At 39.8% G+C, this 22,083-nt stretch overlaps 1 protein-coding gene across 8 annotated transcripts in view; it reads left to right on the plus strand.

The window, feature by feature from the left end:
* MYLK (myosin light chain kinase) overlaps positions 1-22,083 on the plus strand; it is a 295,320-nt gene that overhangs the window by 190,530 nt on the left and 82,707 nt on the right. For 7 of the 8 annotated variants that reach the window (XM_042444623.1, XM_042444627.1, XM_042444633.1 and 4 more), the window contains 3 exons: positions 1,375-1,621; positions 10,749-10,829; positions 11,241-12,286. In XM_042444623.1, coding sequence (XP_042300557.1) covers positions 1,375-1,621; positions 10,749-10,829; positions 11,241-12,286 — 1,374 coding nt within the window. Of the gene's footprint in view, positions 1-1,374; positions 1,622-10,230; positions 10,344-10,748; positions 10,830-11,240; positions 12,287-22,083 lie in introns of those variants that run through there. The other variant, XM_042444646.1, reaches the window with a different exon arrangement.

Genomic DNA, 22,083 nt, shown 5'->3' on the forward strand with positions numbered 1-22,083 from the left:
TTTTTTGTTGTTGTTGTCCTAGTTTGTTGCAGATAATATCCTGAAGAAAGTCTGAGCCACTGAGTTTAGTTCAGCTTTCCCTATTGCAGCTTGATACCCAGGGTGAACATGTCAGGGATGATGGGAGTTGTAGCTCTTCACCTCTGGCTCGAACTCACCACCTTGTTATGTACCGATGCTGACCAGTTTTGGCCAGTGGATAAAGCTTTGCTCTAAAGCAGCAGAGTTACAGAGAATAGGCTGAAGACCCTGACAAACTCTCCAAGCCTTCTCACTCTTGCTTCCACAGAAGTCTTCACCCTTCTTCAGGATCCAGCTGGCTCTTGTAGCTTGACCCAAGACACCAGACAACTCAGTAGTCTTATATAAAAGATTTACTTTATTCTACTATATACAGCTCCAAAACTATCCAACACAACTCCAATATAACAATACTCTCCACAACTACTACCCACAAAATACATTGGGATTCATAGCCATTATTATAGTCCTTGCAAAATACCACCCACTGTTGTCTGTTTCCACCCAGTGGGCGTGTACAACCTTTTTCATTGGTTCTCTTGGTTCATCCCATAATTAATGATTTCATCATCTTACCTTGACCACTTAACAATTCTCAGGTATGTTCAATTATTCACTTTGCACTTCTGTCCTTGGCATTTAGGACTTGTTAATTATATTACCATTTACACCTGTGTGGCTTCTAATTGCTTCTGCTGAGTCATCCTGACTCTCACATACATGTTTTATTTCTTTCACTGTATATCCCATGTTGCTTTTTCCTTAACAGAACACTCTGCTCTCTCAGCCCTAATCCATTCCTACAGATGTGTGTATAAACTACTGACATAATGGTGCACCCATACACCACTTTTTCAGCTCCTGGTCCACATATTTTTCAATAAAGTTTGAGTGCTAGCAGTGTGGGTCTGTGGAGTCATTTTTTAAAAAATAACCATCACATTTGTCAAGTGAAATAATGCAGGAATATCTGTATCAGATCCAGCTGGCCACTGCTGAAGATACTTAGGTAACAAAAACAGATTCTGATTGAGGACTGTTGAGTCTTAATATCTTTCGTGGTAATTGCTACCTGAGTTTCTAGTGCAGAGTTGAAAGCTTTCTGGTCTGCTGCAATGATATGATTCTTGTTCCTTACCACTGTCCTACTCACTCATGCTGCACAAAGACAGGCAGTATGACCTCAGTCTCTCACACACAAGACAATTCTCTGTGTAGTTCAGAGAGCCCCTATACTTGATATCGTAACTGTGCATGAGAGCAAGTGGTAGCCTGTCATAATCTAAGATGAAGATGGCAACCTCAGCATTGATTTCTACGTATTTTGTTAAGTTTTCTCTTTCTATGTTACAGAACCTCAAGATGGCATTCAGCCATGGTTCATTAGCAAACCAAGGTCAGTGACAGCAGCACCTGGGCAAAACATTCTTATTTCTTGTGCCATTGCTGGAGACCCTTTCCCTGCAGTTCACTGGTTGAAAGATGGCCGGAAAGTGACTACAGGAGCAGGCTGTGAATTTCTACAGAATGAAGACATCTTCACATTGGTTATAAGGAATGTGCAACCTTGTCATGCTGGCCAATATGAAATACAACTCAGGTAAATCCAGTGGAAGCATCTATGTTTGTTTGTCTGTCTGTCTGACTGTTTCTCGCTCTCGCTCTCTCTTTCTGTGATACTTGCAGCTTTTAATAATTATGTAACATGTCGCCTTAAATATGATCTATATGAGATTTTAACAACTTTTCAAAATATGGTCTATTTCACTTTCATCATGCTATTTGATTCTGTAGACACAGGGCATCCCAAGAGCTCATAGTCTGTTCATTTGTTCATGGGCTTCCTATTAATTTGTCTGCTTTTAATTTGTTTAAAAGGGGAAAGTGTATGTTCTATGCAGTTCCATAATTTTGCCCTTCCAATTCTTTATCACACACATAAACATTGCAGAAGCAGGGTCTGTTTTGAAGAGAAGCTACTGAATTCCTTCCCTTCTGGCCATTTTTCAAACAATATTCAGTCTCCTGAAGGTGTATTTTTATTTATTTTTTATTTTTTATGCCACTCTTCTCCCAGAGTGGGAACCAAGGCAGCTTCCAGAAATAGTAAATTAAAAATGTGTACAATAAAAATTTTAAAAACACAATTAGTTATTTCATAAAATACATTTAAAAAAATTTAAAATAAGCAAAAGTTTATAAGATAAATAAAACATCCCCAATATCCTGCCCCACCCTCCAATTATATATTAAAAGTCTGCTTAAACAGAAATGTCTTTGCCTACCAATAAAAGGAAACCAGGAGGGGGCAAGCTTAGCCACCTCTTCCATAGGGTGGTAGGAGCCACTGAGAAGGCTGTCTCTCATGGCCTCACCAAGCGAGCATTTGATGGGAATGCGGTGGGACTCACAGGCCAGTGGTCAGGGGGTCAAACAAGGGTCCTCCAGCACACCTATTGCATTTGCCCATCCAAGAAAAACATAAACTGCACAACACTGTTCCCAAGTCCCATCACAAAGAGGCAATCTAGAGGGATACCATAGTCCATAGTATCAAAATCCACCAAGCGATCCAGCAAAACCAACAGGGACAGGCTCCCTCTGTCCAGTTCCCTGTGTAGGGTCATTCACCAAGGAGACCAAAGCTGTCTCTGTCCCACAAACTAGATTGAATTGGCTTTAGATAATCTGTTTCATCCAGAAAACCCTGGAGCTGGGAAGCCAGCACACACTCCAGAATCTTGCACAAGAATGGAATGTTAGAGGCTGGCCGAAAATTATTCAGAATGGTAGGATCTCAACTTCAGCATCCATGTCAGAGCTGATCCAAGTGATTGTATATGCAGTGTCTTGCAAATTCATCACAGTGGCTTGTTGAGTGGTTTTTGTTTCCTCAGAGTGTAAAAGGCCCCTGGACACTTTAGACAGCTCTGAAGGATAACACTGTGCAGATGCAATGGTGGCAGAAAAGTATAATTCCTTCACTGCTGCCATCACCATGGAATAAGACTTCTAATCAGCTCTAGCCTGTGTTCAGTCAGACTCGCTCCAAGTCTTCTGCCATTGTCACTCTGGTCTCCATCCCACTCATTTTATCACCACCAGCTCCCTATTGAACCAAGAACCACTTGGCTGAACGCCATGGTAGGGGATGCTTAGGGGCATCATGACCACTGCCCTGGCCAATTCCTTATTCCAGAGATCAGCCAGGGCTTCAACAGGATTTTGTGTCAAGCCAGCACAGGGACGTAGCTAGGATTTTAGGAAGGGGGGGGGAGGGGTCCAGACTAAGTGCCACCATTATAATGGGGCTTGAGTGCGGTGGCGCAGCAGCACACACCATTCATTTTTCTAATGGAAGGGGGAGTTCGGACCCCAAGACCCCCCCCCCCGCCTTGGCTACGTCCCTGGCCAGCAGGAAACTGGCCAAGAGCCATCAGGAATCCATCTAGATACATAAATCTCCTGGAGCAACCATCTTTATCACTACCTCACCCCTGCTGAGGCTCCAAGTCCCAGTGAGCCTAAAGCCCACCTTGTGTTGTGGTGAACATGAAGTCCTGAACTGTACCTAATGGATCAGTCTCTACATGGATGTTGAAGTCCCCCAGTACAATAAGCCAAGGGAACACCAACACCACTGCTGAGACCAACTTAGCCAGCTCAGGAAAGGAGACGGTTGAAGAGAGGGAGGCAGTATACCAACAGAATCCCTGTTCTTTCCCGGCATCCCACATTCAAAAATGCACATTCGAATCCAGCAGATTGTGAGACAAGGTCCTTTGTGAGGGAGTTGGGATCCTGATAGATCACTGCAACTCCACATCACCACCCTCCAAGCCTTATGTACTGTTTTACAGAGAACCCAGTTGAACAAAGCTGGAAGAAATTAACTAACCTTCACTCCAGCTTCATCCAGCCAGGACTCTGTAATGCAAGCCAGGTCAGCATGCTCACCCAGGATCAAGTCTCCCTGTAACTGAACTGTGGAAACCAAATATTTAATTATTTATTTAATACCCTTCCTTTCTCCTTGCATGGGTTCCTTTCTCCTGGCATGGTTACAACAATTTTAAACAAAATTCTGCTAAAGTCTTTATGTAAAAGTTTTAAAAAAAACAACCCAGAGTTTTAAAATTTAAAACACGTTTAAAACATGATTTAAAAAACCAACAACAGACATACAGCACATTGAAATCACTCTTCTGTCACATGATTTAAAAACTAAAGATCTGCTGGTGGAAAGACAGCATAGGGGAGCCAACCAAACCAAACCTCCCCTGGGAAGGATTTGCATAACCTGAGAGCAGCCACTGGGAAGTCTCACTCCTGTGTCTTCACCAAATGTGTCTGTGATGATAGTGGTTCACAGAGAAAGCCCTCCCAAATTCAAGCAGGCTGGTAGAGGTGAATAAAGTGTTTCAGATACTCTCAGCTGAGCTATCTGCAGTAACAGTCTCTCCTTCCTTCCTTCCTTCCTTCCTTCCTTCCTTCTTTGTTGAGGTCCCAGTGCTTTTTGTAATTCAAGATGTCAAGGATTTCTCATTCCCAGAAGCATTTTATAATTCTTTATGGTCTTTCTTTGCCTGTACAGTCTTTGCCTGCTTACTCTCCATTTTCTTGGAATCCAAATTCAGATGCATTTTTAAAAAAGATACTCTTGAAGAATGTTTTTGACTTTAAAAAAACCATGTTCACATTTATTTTCCCTTCAGGCAAGGCTGATCAAATATAAAACCATATTCCCTGGTATGGTCCTGACAAACGCAGTTCTAAAACTTCGTACTGATAATATCATTACACGCTATTTACTGTGCTTAGATGTGTTGCCTTATTCGGTTAATATTTTTGATTTTGTTTAACCTATGTGACTTTGGGGGACTGGGATACTTTTAAACAAAAAAAGTCTATGGTACTACCTTTTCAGTTTTAGTTTGATCAGTCAACAGTTCAAAATGAACGTTTCTTGTGTAGCCTGATCCTGATCGTGGAACCTACCTGAAACTGAGTTACTGTACATTGTATTTGTTAGTCTTTACTGCCAGAAGCATTTGCAGTACTGAAGCCTTAGGGCTGCTTCTTAAATGTTACTGCCACTAGTTTTATGTACAGATTGATAGTTTTTTTTTATATAGGCTATTCAAAATGCTTGGAACCAGAAGTGTTTTGGATTTATTTTATTATTATTTTTTTAATTTTGAAATATTTGCATATATATAATGAGATATATTGGAGTTGGGACCTAAATCTAAGCATGCGATTTATTTATGTTTCATATACATATAAATGTAGCCTGAAGGTAATTTTATACATAATATTTTTAATAATTTTATGCATGAAACAAAGGCTGCATCTGGACTGCTGAAATAATCCAGTTTGACACCACTTTAAACTGTCATGGGCCAATGCTATGGAATTCTGGGAATTATAGTTTGTTGTGGCACCAGAGCGCTCTGGTAGAAAAGGCGAAATGTTTCACTAACAAAAATTTCCAGAATTCCATAGTACTGAGCCATGGCAGTTAAAGTGTGTCACTGTCTCAGCCATGTGGATGATTTTGGATTTTGGAATATTTCGGAATATTGGTTCTTGCCACATCAGATGAATTGACTAATTTGTTAAAAGGAAACTCAGTGCAAATATATTGACAGACTTGGTTCCATTTTATAGAATATATATAAAAAAGATCAGGAGATAATATAATTATTGCATTTGATATTTAAATATGATCTTTTCTCTATGTTATGGAAAAGGTTGTTCATATAATTGAATATTATTTAGAGAGGAACTATTATATGTATAAGTGGAAGACTTAAGCAGGGAAGAGTGGGAAAACAACAAGGGATTTAGGATGGGATAGGAGTAGATAGAGAGAGCTGGGGTATTTCCCCCCTCCTTTCTGGGGAGTTGTTTGCTTGTTTGTTCCTTTTCTTTTCTTTTCTTTTTTTCTTGGCTCCCCCCTCCCCCTTTCTTTTAAAAATATATTTAGGACTATTTTTTCTATTGTACTTTTTTCTGTATATGTGTCATTTGCTGTACAATGGATCCTTGTTATCCGGTGAGGTTTGGTTCCAGGAACCCCTGTGAATAACAAAATCCGTGGATGCTCAAGTCCCATTAAATACAATGGCATAGCAAAATGGTGTCCCTTATATAAAATGGAAAAATCAAGGTTGGATACTTAAAATTTATACCTTTTTTTAATATTTTGAAGCCATGGGTGCTTGAATCCGTGTATAAAATATCCTTTTATATGGAGGGCCAACTGTATTTTATCTGTTAGTTGTTGTATGTGTGTCTTTTTAATATCATTTACTTCTCTCCCTGTAACTATGGGTTGTTGTTGTTATTTATTTTTTTTCTATCCCACTTTCCTCCCAAGACTGGGACCAAAAGTGACTTACACTCTAAAAAACACAGTACTGTACAATTAAAAACCTACAAAATTGACAATTAAAATAAACTATAAATTATCAATGAATTATGAACTATGAATTATCTAATCAGAAAAAAAAGAAAAAGGACTTCAAAGAAATGTCAAGAAGAAAGATTATAATGGCAGGTTGAAAATTTACTGAATTTGCACAAAAATATTCAGTACATGGTGATGGGGCACATAATGGCTTGGATGATTCTAACTTTAGTGTTCAGTTGTACATCTTTACTCTTTAGGATCTTGTCTAGTTCTTTCATTGTTGCTCTTCCCATTCCTAGTCTTCTTCTTATTTCTTGACTGCAGTCTCCGTTCTGTTCAGTGTTTGGTCCAAGGTATGAGAAATGTTTAACTATTTTGATTTTCTCATTATCTAGGTTGAATTTATATTGATTCTACATGGTTATTATTTTTGTTTTCTTTATGTTCAGCAGTAAGCCTGTCTTTGCCCTTTTTTTCCTTGACCTTCCTTAGTAATTGTTCCAAGTTTCCACTAGTAGTATGGTGTCATCCGCATGCCTTAAATTGTTCATGTTCCTTCACTCCTCCTTCTGAGTCTTAACCTGCTCATCATATGATATTTTCGGCATACCAGTTGAACAAATAAAATGATAGTATGCAGCCTTGCCAACTGGGAACCATTCTGTTTCTCCATATTCTGTTCTAACAATAGCCTCTTCTCCTAAGTATAGATTTCTCATCAGGACTACCAAATATAGTGGCACTCCAATGTCTTTAAGAGCATTCCATAGCTTTTCATGATCTGTGGAGTCAAAGCTTGGCTATAGCTTATACCTTATAAAACACATGCTGTTTTTCTTCCCTGGTGTGCTCCATTAACCATCTTATGTTTGCTATATGGTCCCTAGTGCCTCATCATTTTCTGAACCCCGCTTGCATCTCTGGGATCTCTCTCTCCATATATGATTGGAGTTTATGCTGCAGAACGTATATTGATAGTTTCTAATTTGTTGGCCACCATTTTGTTTTCCATATTGGTTGGTATATTTTAGTTATCACTAGATTTAAAAAGTAAACATTTTAATTCTAGGTCATTACTTGCTATATGTTTTTACCTGTTTGTATGTGTTTATCTATATTTTGTAAGTGACAGAATAATGCATGTATATTTGCATGTATATGTAAATATTTACATGAGACGGGGTGAACACAAAAGAAAACAAGTGGAATATGGTCAAATGAAGAGGCCAAGGGAGAGAAAGACAGAAAGAGGAAAGAGTATTGCCTCCCTCCAACCCCCAAAACCTTTTGGTTTGATTCCACCTTCTTTGGCTATGCTTTTGCCTGTTACAGATGGTTCTCACATGGCAAGAACTAATGATTTCAAAAGTACAATTTTTAAATGTTTTCCACATTTTGGAACTTTTTGCCCCAGATTAAAATCATTTGAGGAAAAAAATGTTTTTTGCAGAAAGAACAGTGCAAAAATATTGTTCGTGAGTGTGTGTGTGTGTGGGGGGGACACCCAAGCATTTTGTGATTTAAATTTTTTTATTCTCATTAAGGACCAGAACATTTGCAAGTATTCTTTACATTGCTATTGCCTACAAATGTTCCTCCACTTTAGCCCAAGGGGTGTCAGATTTCAACTCTTTAAAAGTTTACTCAGAGGATAATAATAATAATAATTTATTTATATTTTCCCGCCTCTCCCAGATGGATCGTATTAACGGATTACAGTCCGTTAAAACCCATACATCAATAATAAAATACATATAAAATACACCAATAAAAATAATACAATTAAGAGATCCGTCTTAAGTGCCTTCTTAAACGACTCCAATGAGGTAATAAGACAGATCTCTTCCAGGAGACTGTCCCACAATTTCAGAGCAGCTGCTATGAAGGCTCTCTGGGAGGTCAATATGAGCCTGGTTGATTGATGTTCTAACATGTTCTTCCCAGTTATTCTAAGTGTGTGGGTTGGATTGTGTAGGGAGAGGCGTTCCAGCAAATAACTCAGGCCCAAGCCATGCAAGGCTTTAAAGGTAATAACCAACACCTTGTATTGCATCTGGAAGCTAATCAGTAGCCAGTGAAGGGATTTTAAGACAGGTGTTATATGGTCAAACCTGGATGAACCAGTGACCAGTCTGGCTGCTGCGTTTTGAATCAATTGAAGCTTCCAAACTTGGTACAAGGGTAGTCCCATGTAGAGCGCATTACAGAAATCAAGACGAGAGATTACCAGTGCAAGATAAAGTGAAGTGAACAGATAAACTCTTGAGATGTGATACTGGAGAAGAGTGCTGAGGTTACATTGGACAGCCAAAAAGACAAAAATTTGGTCTTTGAACAGATTAAGTCTGATCTCTCCCTGGCGGTCAAGATGACAATACTGAGGCTGTTTTACTTTGGCCACATCATGAGAAAGCATAAAGTCATTGGAAAAGACAATAATGCTAGGGAAGGTAGGAGGCCACAGAAAGATAAGAAGACAACATGCCAGATGGATAGACTCAATCGGCAAGGTCACAAGCCTGAATTTGCAGGACCTAAGCAGAGCAGTGGAGGATAGGGAGAGTTGGAGATGTCTTATCCACAGAGTAGCCATGGGCCAGCTCAAGAGCAGTTAACAACAATAACAATAAATGTCATGTTGGAAGAAGCGCTGTTCCTGCTCTCTCTTTCTCTCAAGAAGGAAGGCTCTTCAGAGATTTTGCTGAATGCAGTGTGTTCATGCATAATTTGAAAGGATATAGAAATTTATGTAGTGACTGCTGGTTTTGTTCAGTTCCAGTGTATGCAGATTTGCCCTGCCCACTGCTAGCATGCAGCCTCTAGTAGATTACATGTGAAGACTCTTGAGAGATTCCCCACTCATATTTTAGATATTATGGCCTAACTCAGCCTGTCTCTATAGTTGCCTATAGGAAATTGTGCAATATTTTTCAAGTCCCAGAGAACCCTGCATAAAAATTATTATATTTACAATTAATTAAAGTGTTGTTGTTTTTTCAAGCATGGTCTCTCATGGATCCTTTAGAAACCTATCATAGAATCCTAGGGTTACAGGGAATCCTTGTTGACAAACCCTGGTCTAAATTGTTATAGCCATGTAGAAGACAATGACTCAGTTCATGGCTAAATTGAGATGAGTTTGAGGTTTCTTCCATCTGTACATCAGTGTTTTGTGGAACGTCTTAAAATGTAGCCATTTTGAAAGCAGAATGGGGTCATTTTAAAAGAACAGTTCAGGAATTCCTCATGGTCTTATTGCTATATCCAGTGTCCAGAGACTGTTTCCAGAGAGATAAATCTTGTATATTAAAAACCCTCAAGTCTAGTTGTAGGATTGGGCTTGGATTGAAAAACCTTGAAAATCCATCGTCTGGTAAAATATCTCTTCTGTCTTCAACTGTTGGCTAGTGATCAAGGCATCTTTTTCTTTTCTCCCCTGTTCTTTTCTGAATAACTCCTTGGCGTGTAGTGGCAGTGTTTATACAGTTGCCTAAAGACATGAAATCTGTTTTTTTGTTTTTTGGTATCCCTTGGGGGAGAGGATCCATTTGAAGATGTATCTGCAGTGAAGCATAACATGGTAGTGGGGGGGGGGGGGGGGGGGGAAGAGGGGAAAGTATTTTAATGACTTCTTTAATGCGAGTCTTTTCCAACAGGCATCTCTGGCATTCCTCTGCAAAAGGAAGAATAAGTGCTCAGCACCATATATGGTGACACTTCTGTTTTTTTAAATTTTTTAAATATAAACATGCAGAGTCTGAAACAATCCATGTGGATTGATTGCTCTATTTGGAGGGGAAGGGAAGGAGAGGGCAGGCAAGGGAAAGAGGGAAGGGACCTGGCTTCAGTATCTTAAATTTAAAGAAAATTAAACACATGGTTTTGAATAAACAAACACTGGAGAAAGGTTTGGAGAAATTTTAAGCATTTGCAAAACACTTCATTTCCTTTGCTTGGTTTTTCCAGCTTCTGATATTTATTTGCTTTCAGGTTGCTTGTTTGGCGGGAGTCCTTTCCCACTCCCACCTCCCACACGCCTTTGTTTTGAAGCAGTCTAGCAATGCCTCTATATGTCTTTCAAAAATTGTATGGACTCCACATAGACAGGGAGAAAAGTTGTGGGGAGGGGAATATAGTTTCCTTTTAGCCAATGATAATGAAAGTAGCTGTATCAACTGGGGCATAGGGCTGGGTGAGGAAACATTTTAAGCATCATTGAGTGGGCTGATCTTTTTTGTATCATTTCCATTTACTTTGAGAGGAAGAGCAGCTTTTTTTTACTGATTCTGACTTAGTTTTTAACTTTTTTCAGAAACCACGTTGGAGAATGCAGCTGTCAGGTGTCTTTAATGCTGAGAGAAAGTTCAGTTTCCAAAGAAGAAGTGCACAGCAAGTGAGTACGGTTCCCAGGGACTTACATGGGTGGGTTCTATTTTTTGCTCTCCTAATTCTTTTCTTTTCCAGACTTGGGTTGGCTGCTGTTCAGACTAATTCCCAAATGTGACCCAACAAATTGTTTTCATCATACAGCTGAAGCAAACTGTACCAAATCAGTGTGGAATATTTTTTTTAATTTTAATTTTTTAAAACTTGGTGCCCTTATATGGTTCCTGAAGTCATCACTGATGCAATAAACTAATGGAGCATGTTCCTCTAATGAACCTTTTCTTCTGTAAACATATTTTGTCCTGGCTCTGAGGTGGTTCTTGGATATTTTAAACCAACTCTTAGCTTGCTCTCTCTTTCTCTTCTCCCTCCCCTTCCCCTTCCCCCTCCCCAACACCCAACCCTTCTCTGCTTGCAGTGGGAGGCAGGCAGAACGAAGAGATGCTAATAATCACAATGCACTGACATTTGGAAGCATTGGTGGCTTCAGAAGGAATACCAGTGAAACCCAGCAAGTTGAGGAAGAGCAGGAGGACGTCCGTGGGGTGCTTAAAAGGAGAGTAGAAACTCGAGAGAGTACAGAGGAGAAGCTGAGGCAACAGGAGGCCGAGCAGATTGACTTCCGTGACATTTTGGCAAAGAAAGTCAACACCAAAAGTTTTTCTGAGGAGGAGCTGAAGGAAATCCCAGCTGAACAAATGGACTTCCGTGCTAACCTGCAGCGGCAGGTCAAGCCCAAGACCTTGTCCGAAGAGGAAAGGAAAGTCCATGTTCCTCAACAGGTGGACTTCCGTGCAGTGTTGGCTAAGAAGGGCACCCCTAAACCTTCCTTACCAGAGAAGGCACCAGCCCCTAAGCCAGCTACACCTGATTTTAGGTCTGTGCTTGGGGCAAAGAAAAAGGCACCTACTGAGAACGGTGGCCCTGATTCCCAGCCCCAGAATGCCAGTGTCAGCTCGGAAGTACAGAAACCCAGTACTGTCTCCAAAGCATCAGATGCCAGCACCAACTCTAAGAATCCACCAGCATCCAAATCACTGGACAAGAAGAATGCCACCTCTAAAATACCAGATACCAATTCTGTTTCAGAAGCCAAAGATGTCAGTTCAAAACCTAAAGCTCAGAATGCCAGCATTAACTCTGAAGCACAAAATGCTAGCACCAATGCTGAAGTGCCACATGCCAAACAGGAGAATAAAGAGGAAAAAAATGACATCAGTTGCAAAGGTGGCTGCCTACCAATAGTGGATGGACAGTTATCTGAAGAGAAAGTAAAAGATACCAAAACAGAGCCTGTGGGAACAGCACCATCATTTACAGAAAAGCTACATGATACCCATGTAGTAGAAGGTGAAAAATTAGTCTTACAGTGTCAGGTTTCCTCAGACCCACCTGCTGCTGTCACCTGGACTTTGGATGGAAAGGTCATCAAATCATCAAAGTTCATTGTCCTCTCCCAAGAAGGTAAACCAAGCAAATGGCAAACCAGCCACATACCATGCTTCTTTGGTAGCCTACTTACTATATTTACTTTTTTTTAAAAAAATTGTATCTATATCATTATACTTTATTTTACTACTGTCTGCATAACTGAGTCCAGATCTGTCTCTTGTTGCCCTGCAAGAAACAAAGAATAATAGTCTTTATTAAACATGTCTCTTGGAGATACACTTTTAACAACTTGCAAATGGATTTTTTCATACAAAGTTTCATTTGAATCTGGGAGTTAGTTGATAATTTAGCAGTGGCAACATATCACTTTAATTCATAACTTAGGCTCCTGAGTGCCCAGGAATTCTTCAAGAAAAGAAATGTGTTTGGGTAGATTTATACTGTTCTGGAGTTCTAGCCTGGAATATATCTTTTTTGAGAAGATTTAAGGAAGTTGATTCTCTGTACATTCAGAATACAGTAGTTGTTTTAATGCTATCTATCCATCTGTCTAGATGTTTATCTAGACGGACGGATAGATGGATGGATAAAGTGAGGAAATGCTTTATTGAAGATAACAGCTTGTTTTCATAAAATATATAGGATCAAAGGTATTCCCTATCCAGCTGTTTTGCAAGAATTGCATGTTATATATACTGACTTATATTTCTTGAGGGAGTTAAATTAGTGTTACAGGTGCACTTCCCAGAACATGTTTAATAAACTGAAATGAAATAGGAAAGGAGTAGAAAGTCTGGTGTCTGCCAGATATTTTGTACTGCAACTTCCACTTGCCCCAGATCCAGGGGTAAGATAAGAGTGACAGAGAGAAGACAGTAAGCAAGACTCACCTACTGTTAGGAGTTTATCACACGGGAGGAATTTCTCTTAATTTCGAATGAAAAGAAAGTGGGGCCAGAACGCATTCACATGAATTCGCTAGTTCGGCGAATTTAAGTCAATTCGAATTGTGTTTGAACTGACTTCCCATTGCCCGAAAATAGCTTACCATTGCCCGAAATTGCGTGTGATCACCTCTCACACAATAACATTAAACCCCATGATTACATTTGGATTGCCATTGGATTATACTTCCAATTTCCCTTGTCTGATAACGTCCTTACTTATCCCCTGCTACCTTTCTGTGTCCAGAGAGCTGATGAACAAGCAAACAGGTGGCAACACTCAGCGCAGCATCAGGAGATCTAGTGGTTTCATAGAATCATAGAGTTTGAAGAGACCACAGGAGCCATCTAATCCAATCCCTGCCATGCAAGGATACACAATCAAAGCACTCCTGACAGATGGCCATCCAGCCTCTGTTTAAAGACCTCTAAGGAAGGAGACTCCACTACACTCCGAGGGAGTGCATTCCACTGTTGAACAGCTCTTACTGTCAGGAAGTTCTTCCTAATGTTGAGGTGGAATCTCTTTTCCTGTAGTTTGCATCCATTGTTCCAGGTCCTGTTTTCTGGAGCAGCAGAAAACAAACTTGCTCCCTCCTCAATATGACACCCCTTCAAATATCTAAACAGGGTTATCATGTCACTACTTAACCTTCTCTTCTCCAGGCTAAATATACCCAGCTCCCTAGATTGCTCCTCATAGGGCATGGTTTCCAGACCTCACACCATTTTGGTTGCTCTGTTCTGGACACGGCCCTGCTTGTCAATATCAATTAGAAATTAATCTTCGTTTGTGGGGCTAGTCAACCAAACATTCCTGTTGTCACTGGGCACCAACTCCGGATAATGGTGAGGGGCAAGCTTTTGAGTCAGAGAATGGAGGCCTGGTTCTAGGGCCCTTTCACCCTCCACAGTTATAGCAATATGGTTCTTCTTTAGCTGCCATGGCAACATCCTATGTAATCTTGGGATTTGTAGTTTGTTCACAGGCACTGGAGAAGCTCTTTGGCTGAGAATTCTAAATACCCTTCTCTAAACTGCAAATCCCAGGATTCCATAGGTTGCCACCATGATAGTTAAAGGGGAATCATGGCAAAATAACTGTGTTGTTGCGAAAGGGACCCTGAAAATAAATTGTTTGAAGTATGTCTTTGCTTTGCTTCTTGTGGAATTCTACACAGATTTTACTGGAACAACTGTCTTGCCATATATTGTGGGAGACTAATGAAAGGAACATTCATATATGTTGTTAAGCTCAGTTTTGGTGTTATGTCAGGGAAAATCAATACACTCGTGGAGGTCATGATGGTTTAAGGTTTAACCATAATTTTTTTAAATTTAAATTTGGTTTATCCACAATATTATATTTTCAGTTTAATTTAAAACAACAACAAGAGGAAGTTAGCTTCTTTTAAAGCCTTGTTTTCCCTTAAGAGATAAATGAATGTCTGGACTACACCAATTCACATGAAAAAAATCCCAATAGATCTAAACTAGATCTCCAGGAGAATAGTTACTTAATCTTTTCCCAGCCATGCTAATTTCTACATGGGAGTCAGGATTTACATATTTCTTTATGGAAAAACATTTCATAAGCTGGTACAATTCTGAAACCTGCTTACTAACTCAGTGAGAAGTAGGTCTTAAACTGTATCTGCATCACTTAGTAGTGATACTGTACAGCTTGCTAGCATGCCAAATTGCTAGAAATTTCCCATTTTGATACCAGTCACATTAAAGCAGTTTAATTGTATGTTATATGTGCCACCAAACTGTAGTTTTGAGATATCCATGGAGCACAGTCTCAGTTCACAGGATGAGAATGGCATGGAAATAATTCTTATAAATAGCTGCTTGCCTTTTATTATTGCAGTCTGAATTTTCCAATGTCCAGTTCATAGAAGAGGTAACTGTTCTAAAAATAAACATTCTGTTCACTGATTTCTCTGACTTGTAGCACAAGCTTCCATGTCTGACAGGGTTGGTAATTGCATACAAAAGCTCATGCTTTTTAAAATGAAACCATTTCACTTCATCTTAAAGGCACCACTACTTCCTTTTAAAAGTATATATACTTTATTTTTAAGTAAATGGCTGTTCTGTTTGCTAAATTAGTATTCCTTAGTTGGGTACTGCATTTTGCATAGAATGTATGCATGATATTGTAGTTGTACAAATATTGTAGCCATAAAATTCTGTCATCAGCCCAAAAATTTCATTGATTGTAATACAGTTTCTATCACAGTGAAAATTTATCTTGGAGAATCTAACTGATGCAGAATATGATCTGACTGCACTCTAAACTTTAGCTAAATAAAGTCTGAATTACAGCAGTATTAAGTGTCTGCATAGAAATGCAGGAGTGTTTTGTTTTCTGTCATTTAAAATAAACCCTAAATTTCTCCTTTTGGCAACCTGGATGGCAAGAATATCCTTTCTGCTGACTTGTGTTTAAAGAATAATTTCTGTGCCTCTAAAGTTAAATTTCAAAGTTCCCACTGTCACATATCCTTTGACTAAGGGGAAGTTGTGGGCTTATCAATTTGAAGAAAGTGGGTGGGAGCTGCTCCTCAGAAACAAAATGACCATTGGCAGAATGAGCAGGCTAGAGTTGTGTAAATCTGTTACGCTGCTGCTGTGACATCACTAGTCCTGAACATTTTTTTACATAAATGCAGGATTGCTCACCTTTCTCCTCTTATTGTTATGTGACACACCACAAAACCAATTCAAGCCTTCACTAGGATATATTAAAAGAGGTCTGTAAGGGAGCAGAGTTCTGTTGAAGTAACAGATTCCAACCACACCTGAATCATTGAAATCTCCATAGGAAACCAATGACTGCATTGAATGCACATAGGTGTATGGCAGGGAGTAGTCTCGTGCTCTGCTCTGCTACCAATTCCCATAATGCTGCTGTGCCATCAATGCCTTTAAAAAGTTGTGAAAGCAACTTCTTTTAAAGTAGAACTGTAGTCTTAGAAATGCAATCCTGCTTTAAAACAAGTCATGCACTGTGCACAATTCTTGTTGCTAAAGAGAAATACAGTTGGGTTTTTCACTGTTGCTGTACCACTGAAATTCAGTGGACCAGTTTTGGAGGACAATTAACTTTCCTCATCATATTAGTCAAAACTTAATGCTGTAATGTACAGTTTCTGGTATACTTGGAAGATCCAATATGCTGCACCCATCACTAAGAAGTAGCCAACCTCAAGTTGATGAATAATAATAATAATAATAATAATAATAATAATAAATTTTATTTGTATACCGTTTTTCCCTATATCTAAATAGATTCTAAAATGTTATCTCTGTGTGTTAAGTGATAGCTATCTGGGGTTCTGTGCAAGGAGAAAGATGGCATATAAGTTCAATAATAAATAAATATATAGAACTGTTAGATATCCTTTGTAATGCCAGTTTGCCCTCTGCCACATGCTTCTCTTCACATCTTCTACTGGTGAAACATATTTCCCATTCTTTACATTATCAAACATGTCATTCTTAATATGTGGCGTTTGCTTTAAGCCAAATGAAACATATAGGAACAGCAGAATGTTCTTTAACTCAGTTTTGCAGCTGTGTTGCTATTGTCTTCATAATGTCATAAGTTTTGGTATTCCCTTTAGAAGAAGATTGATGCTGGAAGTCTCTCCCATTGCCAAATGAAGAGAGAAGGGGCTGCATTGTCAGTGAGAAAAATATGGCATCAATGTAAATATTATACAAAGTAGTGCCTCTCATGCTATTTGATGTGGTAGATTGACTTTTTCCCACTAATGTGCCAAGTACCAGTACCATATTTCTGTCTGGAAACTACACCTGTTTCTTTCTTTGCTGGAAGCTCATTGCAGGCTGGCAGGCAATACCGGTCCAGGATCACCACTGAGTAGAACTAATATGAAGGACCTGCAGATGTTTTTCATGCTTTGTTGGAAGAGTGAATTTCTATGTGTTTCAATCCTACTTTCAATGCAGGTGTGGCCCTTGTTCTAGTGCAACTATGAGAGCTCCAGGGGAGAGCAAATGGAAGGAACCAAAATGAACACAGCAAGAACAGGAGAGGAAAGCCCCCCACAAGTTTATCTGTTCAAACCTTTGGCAAGACTGATCTTCCCATGCCCTAGGGCAGGACGGATGAGGGAGAAAGAAAGCATGGAGGGACAGAGTTGTGGGAGTGAACAAAGGCAGAAGGACAGAGAAAAAAGGGTGGCCTGCCCACTTTCATTCTGGCCTGCTCAGTTCTAGTTTTAGCTTCACTTACTCTAGCATGCAGCCTACAACAGCTGATTCTTGATGATATCAATCCAAAGTGTTTTGACACCTTAAAACTCACATGCTGTGTGTAGTGTAAGCTTTTGTGAACTTCATCCTACTTTATCAGATACACTCCCATCAAGGATGCATCTCAAAAAAGTAGGTTGAATGCATCCTTTGATTGGAGATTGGTCCCCTGCAGCCTTGTTTTAAACCATAACTATATATTGACTATAAATCAACCTCATATATAAGTCAAGGGCAGGTTTGGGGGCCAAAATTATGGATTTTAACATGACCCATGGATAAGTCAAGGGTAGAACTTACAGGCATGTAATGACGGTGTAAAGGACAAAGCAAAGGAAAACAACACCAAAGAACTTACAGAATTCCAGCAGGCATAACGATTTGTGCTCATACTAAAGGCTAGGTGGATGAGAGAGTAGAAGGGAGTCATTGCTTCCAGGGCAGATTAAACTCTTGCCTTTCACCAGGGGATGGTTATATGAGTTAAAGTACAGTACTTACATTGACCCATAGATAGGTCAACTAAAGGTTTTTGGGTCAATTTTTAAACCTAAATTTCTAGACTACAGTGGTACCCCGGGTTACGAAATTAATTCGTTCCGCGGTTAATTTCGTAACCCGAAATACCTTCGTAAGCCGAATTCCCATAGGCGCTAATGGAAAAATAGCTCTCTGCTGCCCTCCGGTGGCGGAAAATAGCGCCGCGGTTTTTTCGTAACCCGAAGAAACCTTCGTAAGCCGAAGCAATAAATCCCTATGGGATTTTTTCGTATCCCGAAAAATTCGTAACCCGGCGCATTCGTATCCCGGGGTACCACTGTATTCAGAAGTACAGTGCGCCCTCCCCTTATGTGGGGATCTGTTCAGGATCCCTCAGCGTAAGGGGAAATCAGTGTATGCTGAAGCCCCATAGGAAGTAATGGGGCTTGCACCCATGGTACGCAGTGGTGCAGTGGCGCGCGCCCCATTACTTCTTCTGGGGTGCGCAACGGCCTCTTCTGGTGTGGCTTTCAGTATATGCTGAAAGCCGCATATGGTGTGCCCACGTAAAATGTGGGTGCACTGTATATACCTATGTAAGAAAGAGAGTAGCATTGATCTGATTTTATTTCTAACCAGCATCAACTTAAAAAAAAACACTAATGCTCTAATTACCCAGAGCAAAAAAGTGTGGCCCAGTTATAAATCACAAATTCTTTGTGGTCAGGGAAAGGCATCTTAATCTTGCTGAGTTCAGTGATGGAAAATAATGCATTTATCAGTAGGTTGTGGCCTGCAGTATCCATGCCTTGATATGGGTGTGGTGAAAGGGCAACATGCCTAGACTTGATGCCTTGTATGGCTGTCATTTCAGGCAATCTCGGAGCAACATTTAATAAGCTTTGAAGCTAATCCTGCTTGGTTGTCCTCTGCTAAAAAAAAGTCTGGTGCAATAGAGAATAGATGACTTAATGCTACTTGGGGATAACTCACCTTAATGGGCTTAATTCTTACAAAGCTATATTTGAGTTGTCTCTTTATTCTAGTACAAAAAGACTAATCAGAATCAAGCTTTAGGACTCTTTTTGGTCGCCTTCCACACTTTCAGTATGAGTTCACAACAGTTGTAATTGATCAGTTAAATAGATTTTGGGCAATTAAAAGCTGCCTTCATTAATTAACAGATTTTTAGAATTGTTTTTAATATCAATATGATATATAAAAACTGCAGTTGGGAAGGACCATGTTTAAAATGGCATACATTCCTTTGTGAACAGGCAATCAAGAAATGCCTTTTTTCAATTCATGTTTGTGACCTAGACTGCTACATCTCAAGGCCTGGCAAATCCTCTCTAGTCCTTGGGGATAAAGAAGGGATTTTAGGGCTGCAACACTGCTGTGAAATAGTATGTATACATATATATATAATTTTCATTTGTTAGACCTATTTAGGAACAAGGCTTTGCCTTCAGTCCAGAGTTCTTCTGATTCCTAGTCAATTAAATTTAATAGTTCAAATCAATTTTATATCATTTTAAAATTGTACAAGAAGTCTTTAGGTTGCATTTTAGCACAATGATAGATTGGGTATTCTTCTTTACCTTTATTCTATTTTTTTTTTATATTAGCAGTTCATGGTCTGTGCAGTAATCTGCTCTTGGTCTTCTTTTTGCAAAGAGAATGGAGCTTCTCCATCTTCTGCTTCCAATTATGTATGTTATCTGATTTCTGAATTAGCTATCAGGTGATGCCTGTGTAGCAGTCACCTCTTTGATTGTCTGAATAATATGTTTGTGATGAACAAACTGTTGACTTCACAAAATCAGTTGTTCTAGTGCGTCTTTTCTTGATCCTAGCTCAAAATCTCCTACGGTGTTTGATTTGCTCTGTTTCCTACTTTTGTGTCCCAGTCACCTATGATTTAACAACATGCCCTGTTTTGGTATATGATCAATTTCCTTCTGTAGAATCTTCCTTTTCCGCCCCTGTGTTTGGAACATAAGATTGGAATATGGTTATATTGATGGGTTTTCCTTTGTCTTATTGATAGTATTCAGTCATACTTTGCATTATATCCTTTGACTGCTTAGCCACATCTCTTCTCACAATTGATGCAACTCCATTTTTTCTTAGATTTTCATTTCTTGAGTAAAATACTGTGTAATTATTTGAATGATGATGTCCCATTCCTGTCCACTTTAGCTCACTCAACACAAGTTTTGCAATGTTTACAAGTTCCATGTCTCATTTTACTATGTCTAGCTTCTCTGATTCATGCTTCTCACATTCCATGTTCCTATAATACGTGTTGTGCAGCTTTGGATTTTTCTTTTACCTCTGAGCACATCAACAACTGAATTTCCTTTCAGCATGAGCCAGTTACATCGCCACAATACTACTCCTATTTGCTTGTTGAGTGCCTTCGAGCCTGGGAGTCTCATCTTCTGACGTTATCTCTAGTTTCATTTTGAGCTGTCTTATCATAAGGTTTTCAAGAGAAAAGACTTATTATTATTTATTATTATTATTGAACTTTATTTCTATAGCGCTGTAATTATACACAGCACTGTGCAAAGCCGGTAAAATAGGAGTAAATAAAAGCCTGCCCAAGGCGTACATTCTAAGATAATAACAATTAAAAGAGGAATAGATAAAATTACCATATAGAAAAGAAAAAACAGATTAAAAACATCAAATATAAAACAAATCACATCACATCAAATATTGTCAGACAGCCAGATGACAATCACAAATTCCCTGAGAACGCTTCCCTAAACAATATGGTTTTCAGCTCAGCCTTAAAGCTGGTTAGGGAAGTGATGAGCCGTGCATGCGGAGGAAGAAGGTTCCAGGAATGAGGGGCAGCAAGAGAGAAGGGACGGATCTGGGATGGGGCAGAGGAGATCCTGGGTTGAGAGAGGAGACTTTGGCTACCAGAGCGGAGAGTACAAGTAGGGATGTAGGGAGAGAGAAGATCGGTTAGATAAAGAGGGGCCAGCCCATGCAGGGCTTTAAAGGTGAGTAGCAAAAGTTTGTACCTGATGCGGAAAGGAAAAGGGAGCCAGTGAAGGGAAGACAACAGAGGGGAGACATGATCATAACGGCGAGCGAGTGAAATAATGCGTGCAGCTGAATGCTGAACAGAAATTAATGGGTGGAGATGAGAGAGGGGAAGCCCTGCCAAGAGGAGGTTACAGTAGTCTAGTCGTGAGAGCACTAGGGCATGGACCAGTGTCTTTGCGGTAGAAGCTGAGAGATATGGACGGATTTTGGCGATATTGTAGAGAAAAAATCTGCAGACTTTGGCTGTAGTCTGGATCTGAGGGATAAATGACAAAGAGGAGTCAAAGATGAAACCGAGACTGCGGGCTTCCTGGACCGGCTGAATAGAGATGTTATTGACAGAAATAGAAAAGGAGTAGTGAAGGGTGGGCTTAGGAGGGAAAACAAGAAGCTCGGTCTTGGACATATTGAGCTTCAGATGCCTATGGTGCATCCAGTGGGAGACAGCTGTTAAACAGGATGACACTTGCTGCTCTAGCTCTGGTGAAAGATTAGGGGTGGAAAGATACAGCTGGGTATCATCGGCGTAGAGATGGTAGGAGAAACCAAAAGAACTGATAAGTTTGCCAAGGGAGAGTGTGTATAAAGAGAACAGAAGGGGACCCAAAACAGAGCCCTGAGGAACTCCAACAGATAAGGGGACAGAAGACGAGGTCTGACCACCCGAGACCACTGAAAAAGATCGATCTGACAAGACTTCATTGTCTTCTTTTGCTCAGTACTAATAGATGTTAGCTATGGTGTCACTGCCATTGTCTCTGAGAGATCCTCTGCCAGTTTCACCCACCTGCCCCACATTGCTGCTGCCCAGTAGCTGTTTGACATATTTAACCCTGAGCAAAAGCCTGTCTGACATGGAAGATCCTACCAACAGCACTGTCAACATACCCTCTTTCCTCACAGGAACACATGATCCCACCACCACAGAAGGGCGTGGTGGAAAATCTGAAAGTCTGTATTTTTAAAAGATAAAAACAAAAATGTTGCCAACCTAACAAAATTATACCAAAAGCAGTACTTCTTGACATGATTTTTATGTTGATATAGCCAATTCCAATGCACTGTAAAGTAACGGTATAGAATCATAATGTCGGA

Source organism: Sceloporus undulatus, chromosome 1 (genome assembly GCF_019175285.1).
Source record: "Sceloporus undulatus isolate JIND9_A2432 ecotype Alabama chromosome 1, SceUnd_v1.1, whole genome shotgun sequence".
Taxonomy (NCBI): Eukaryota; Metazoa; Chordata; class Lepidosauria; order Squamata; family Phrynosomatidae; genus Sceloporus; species Sceloporus undulatus.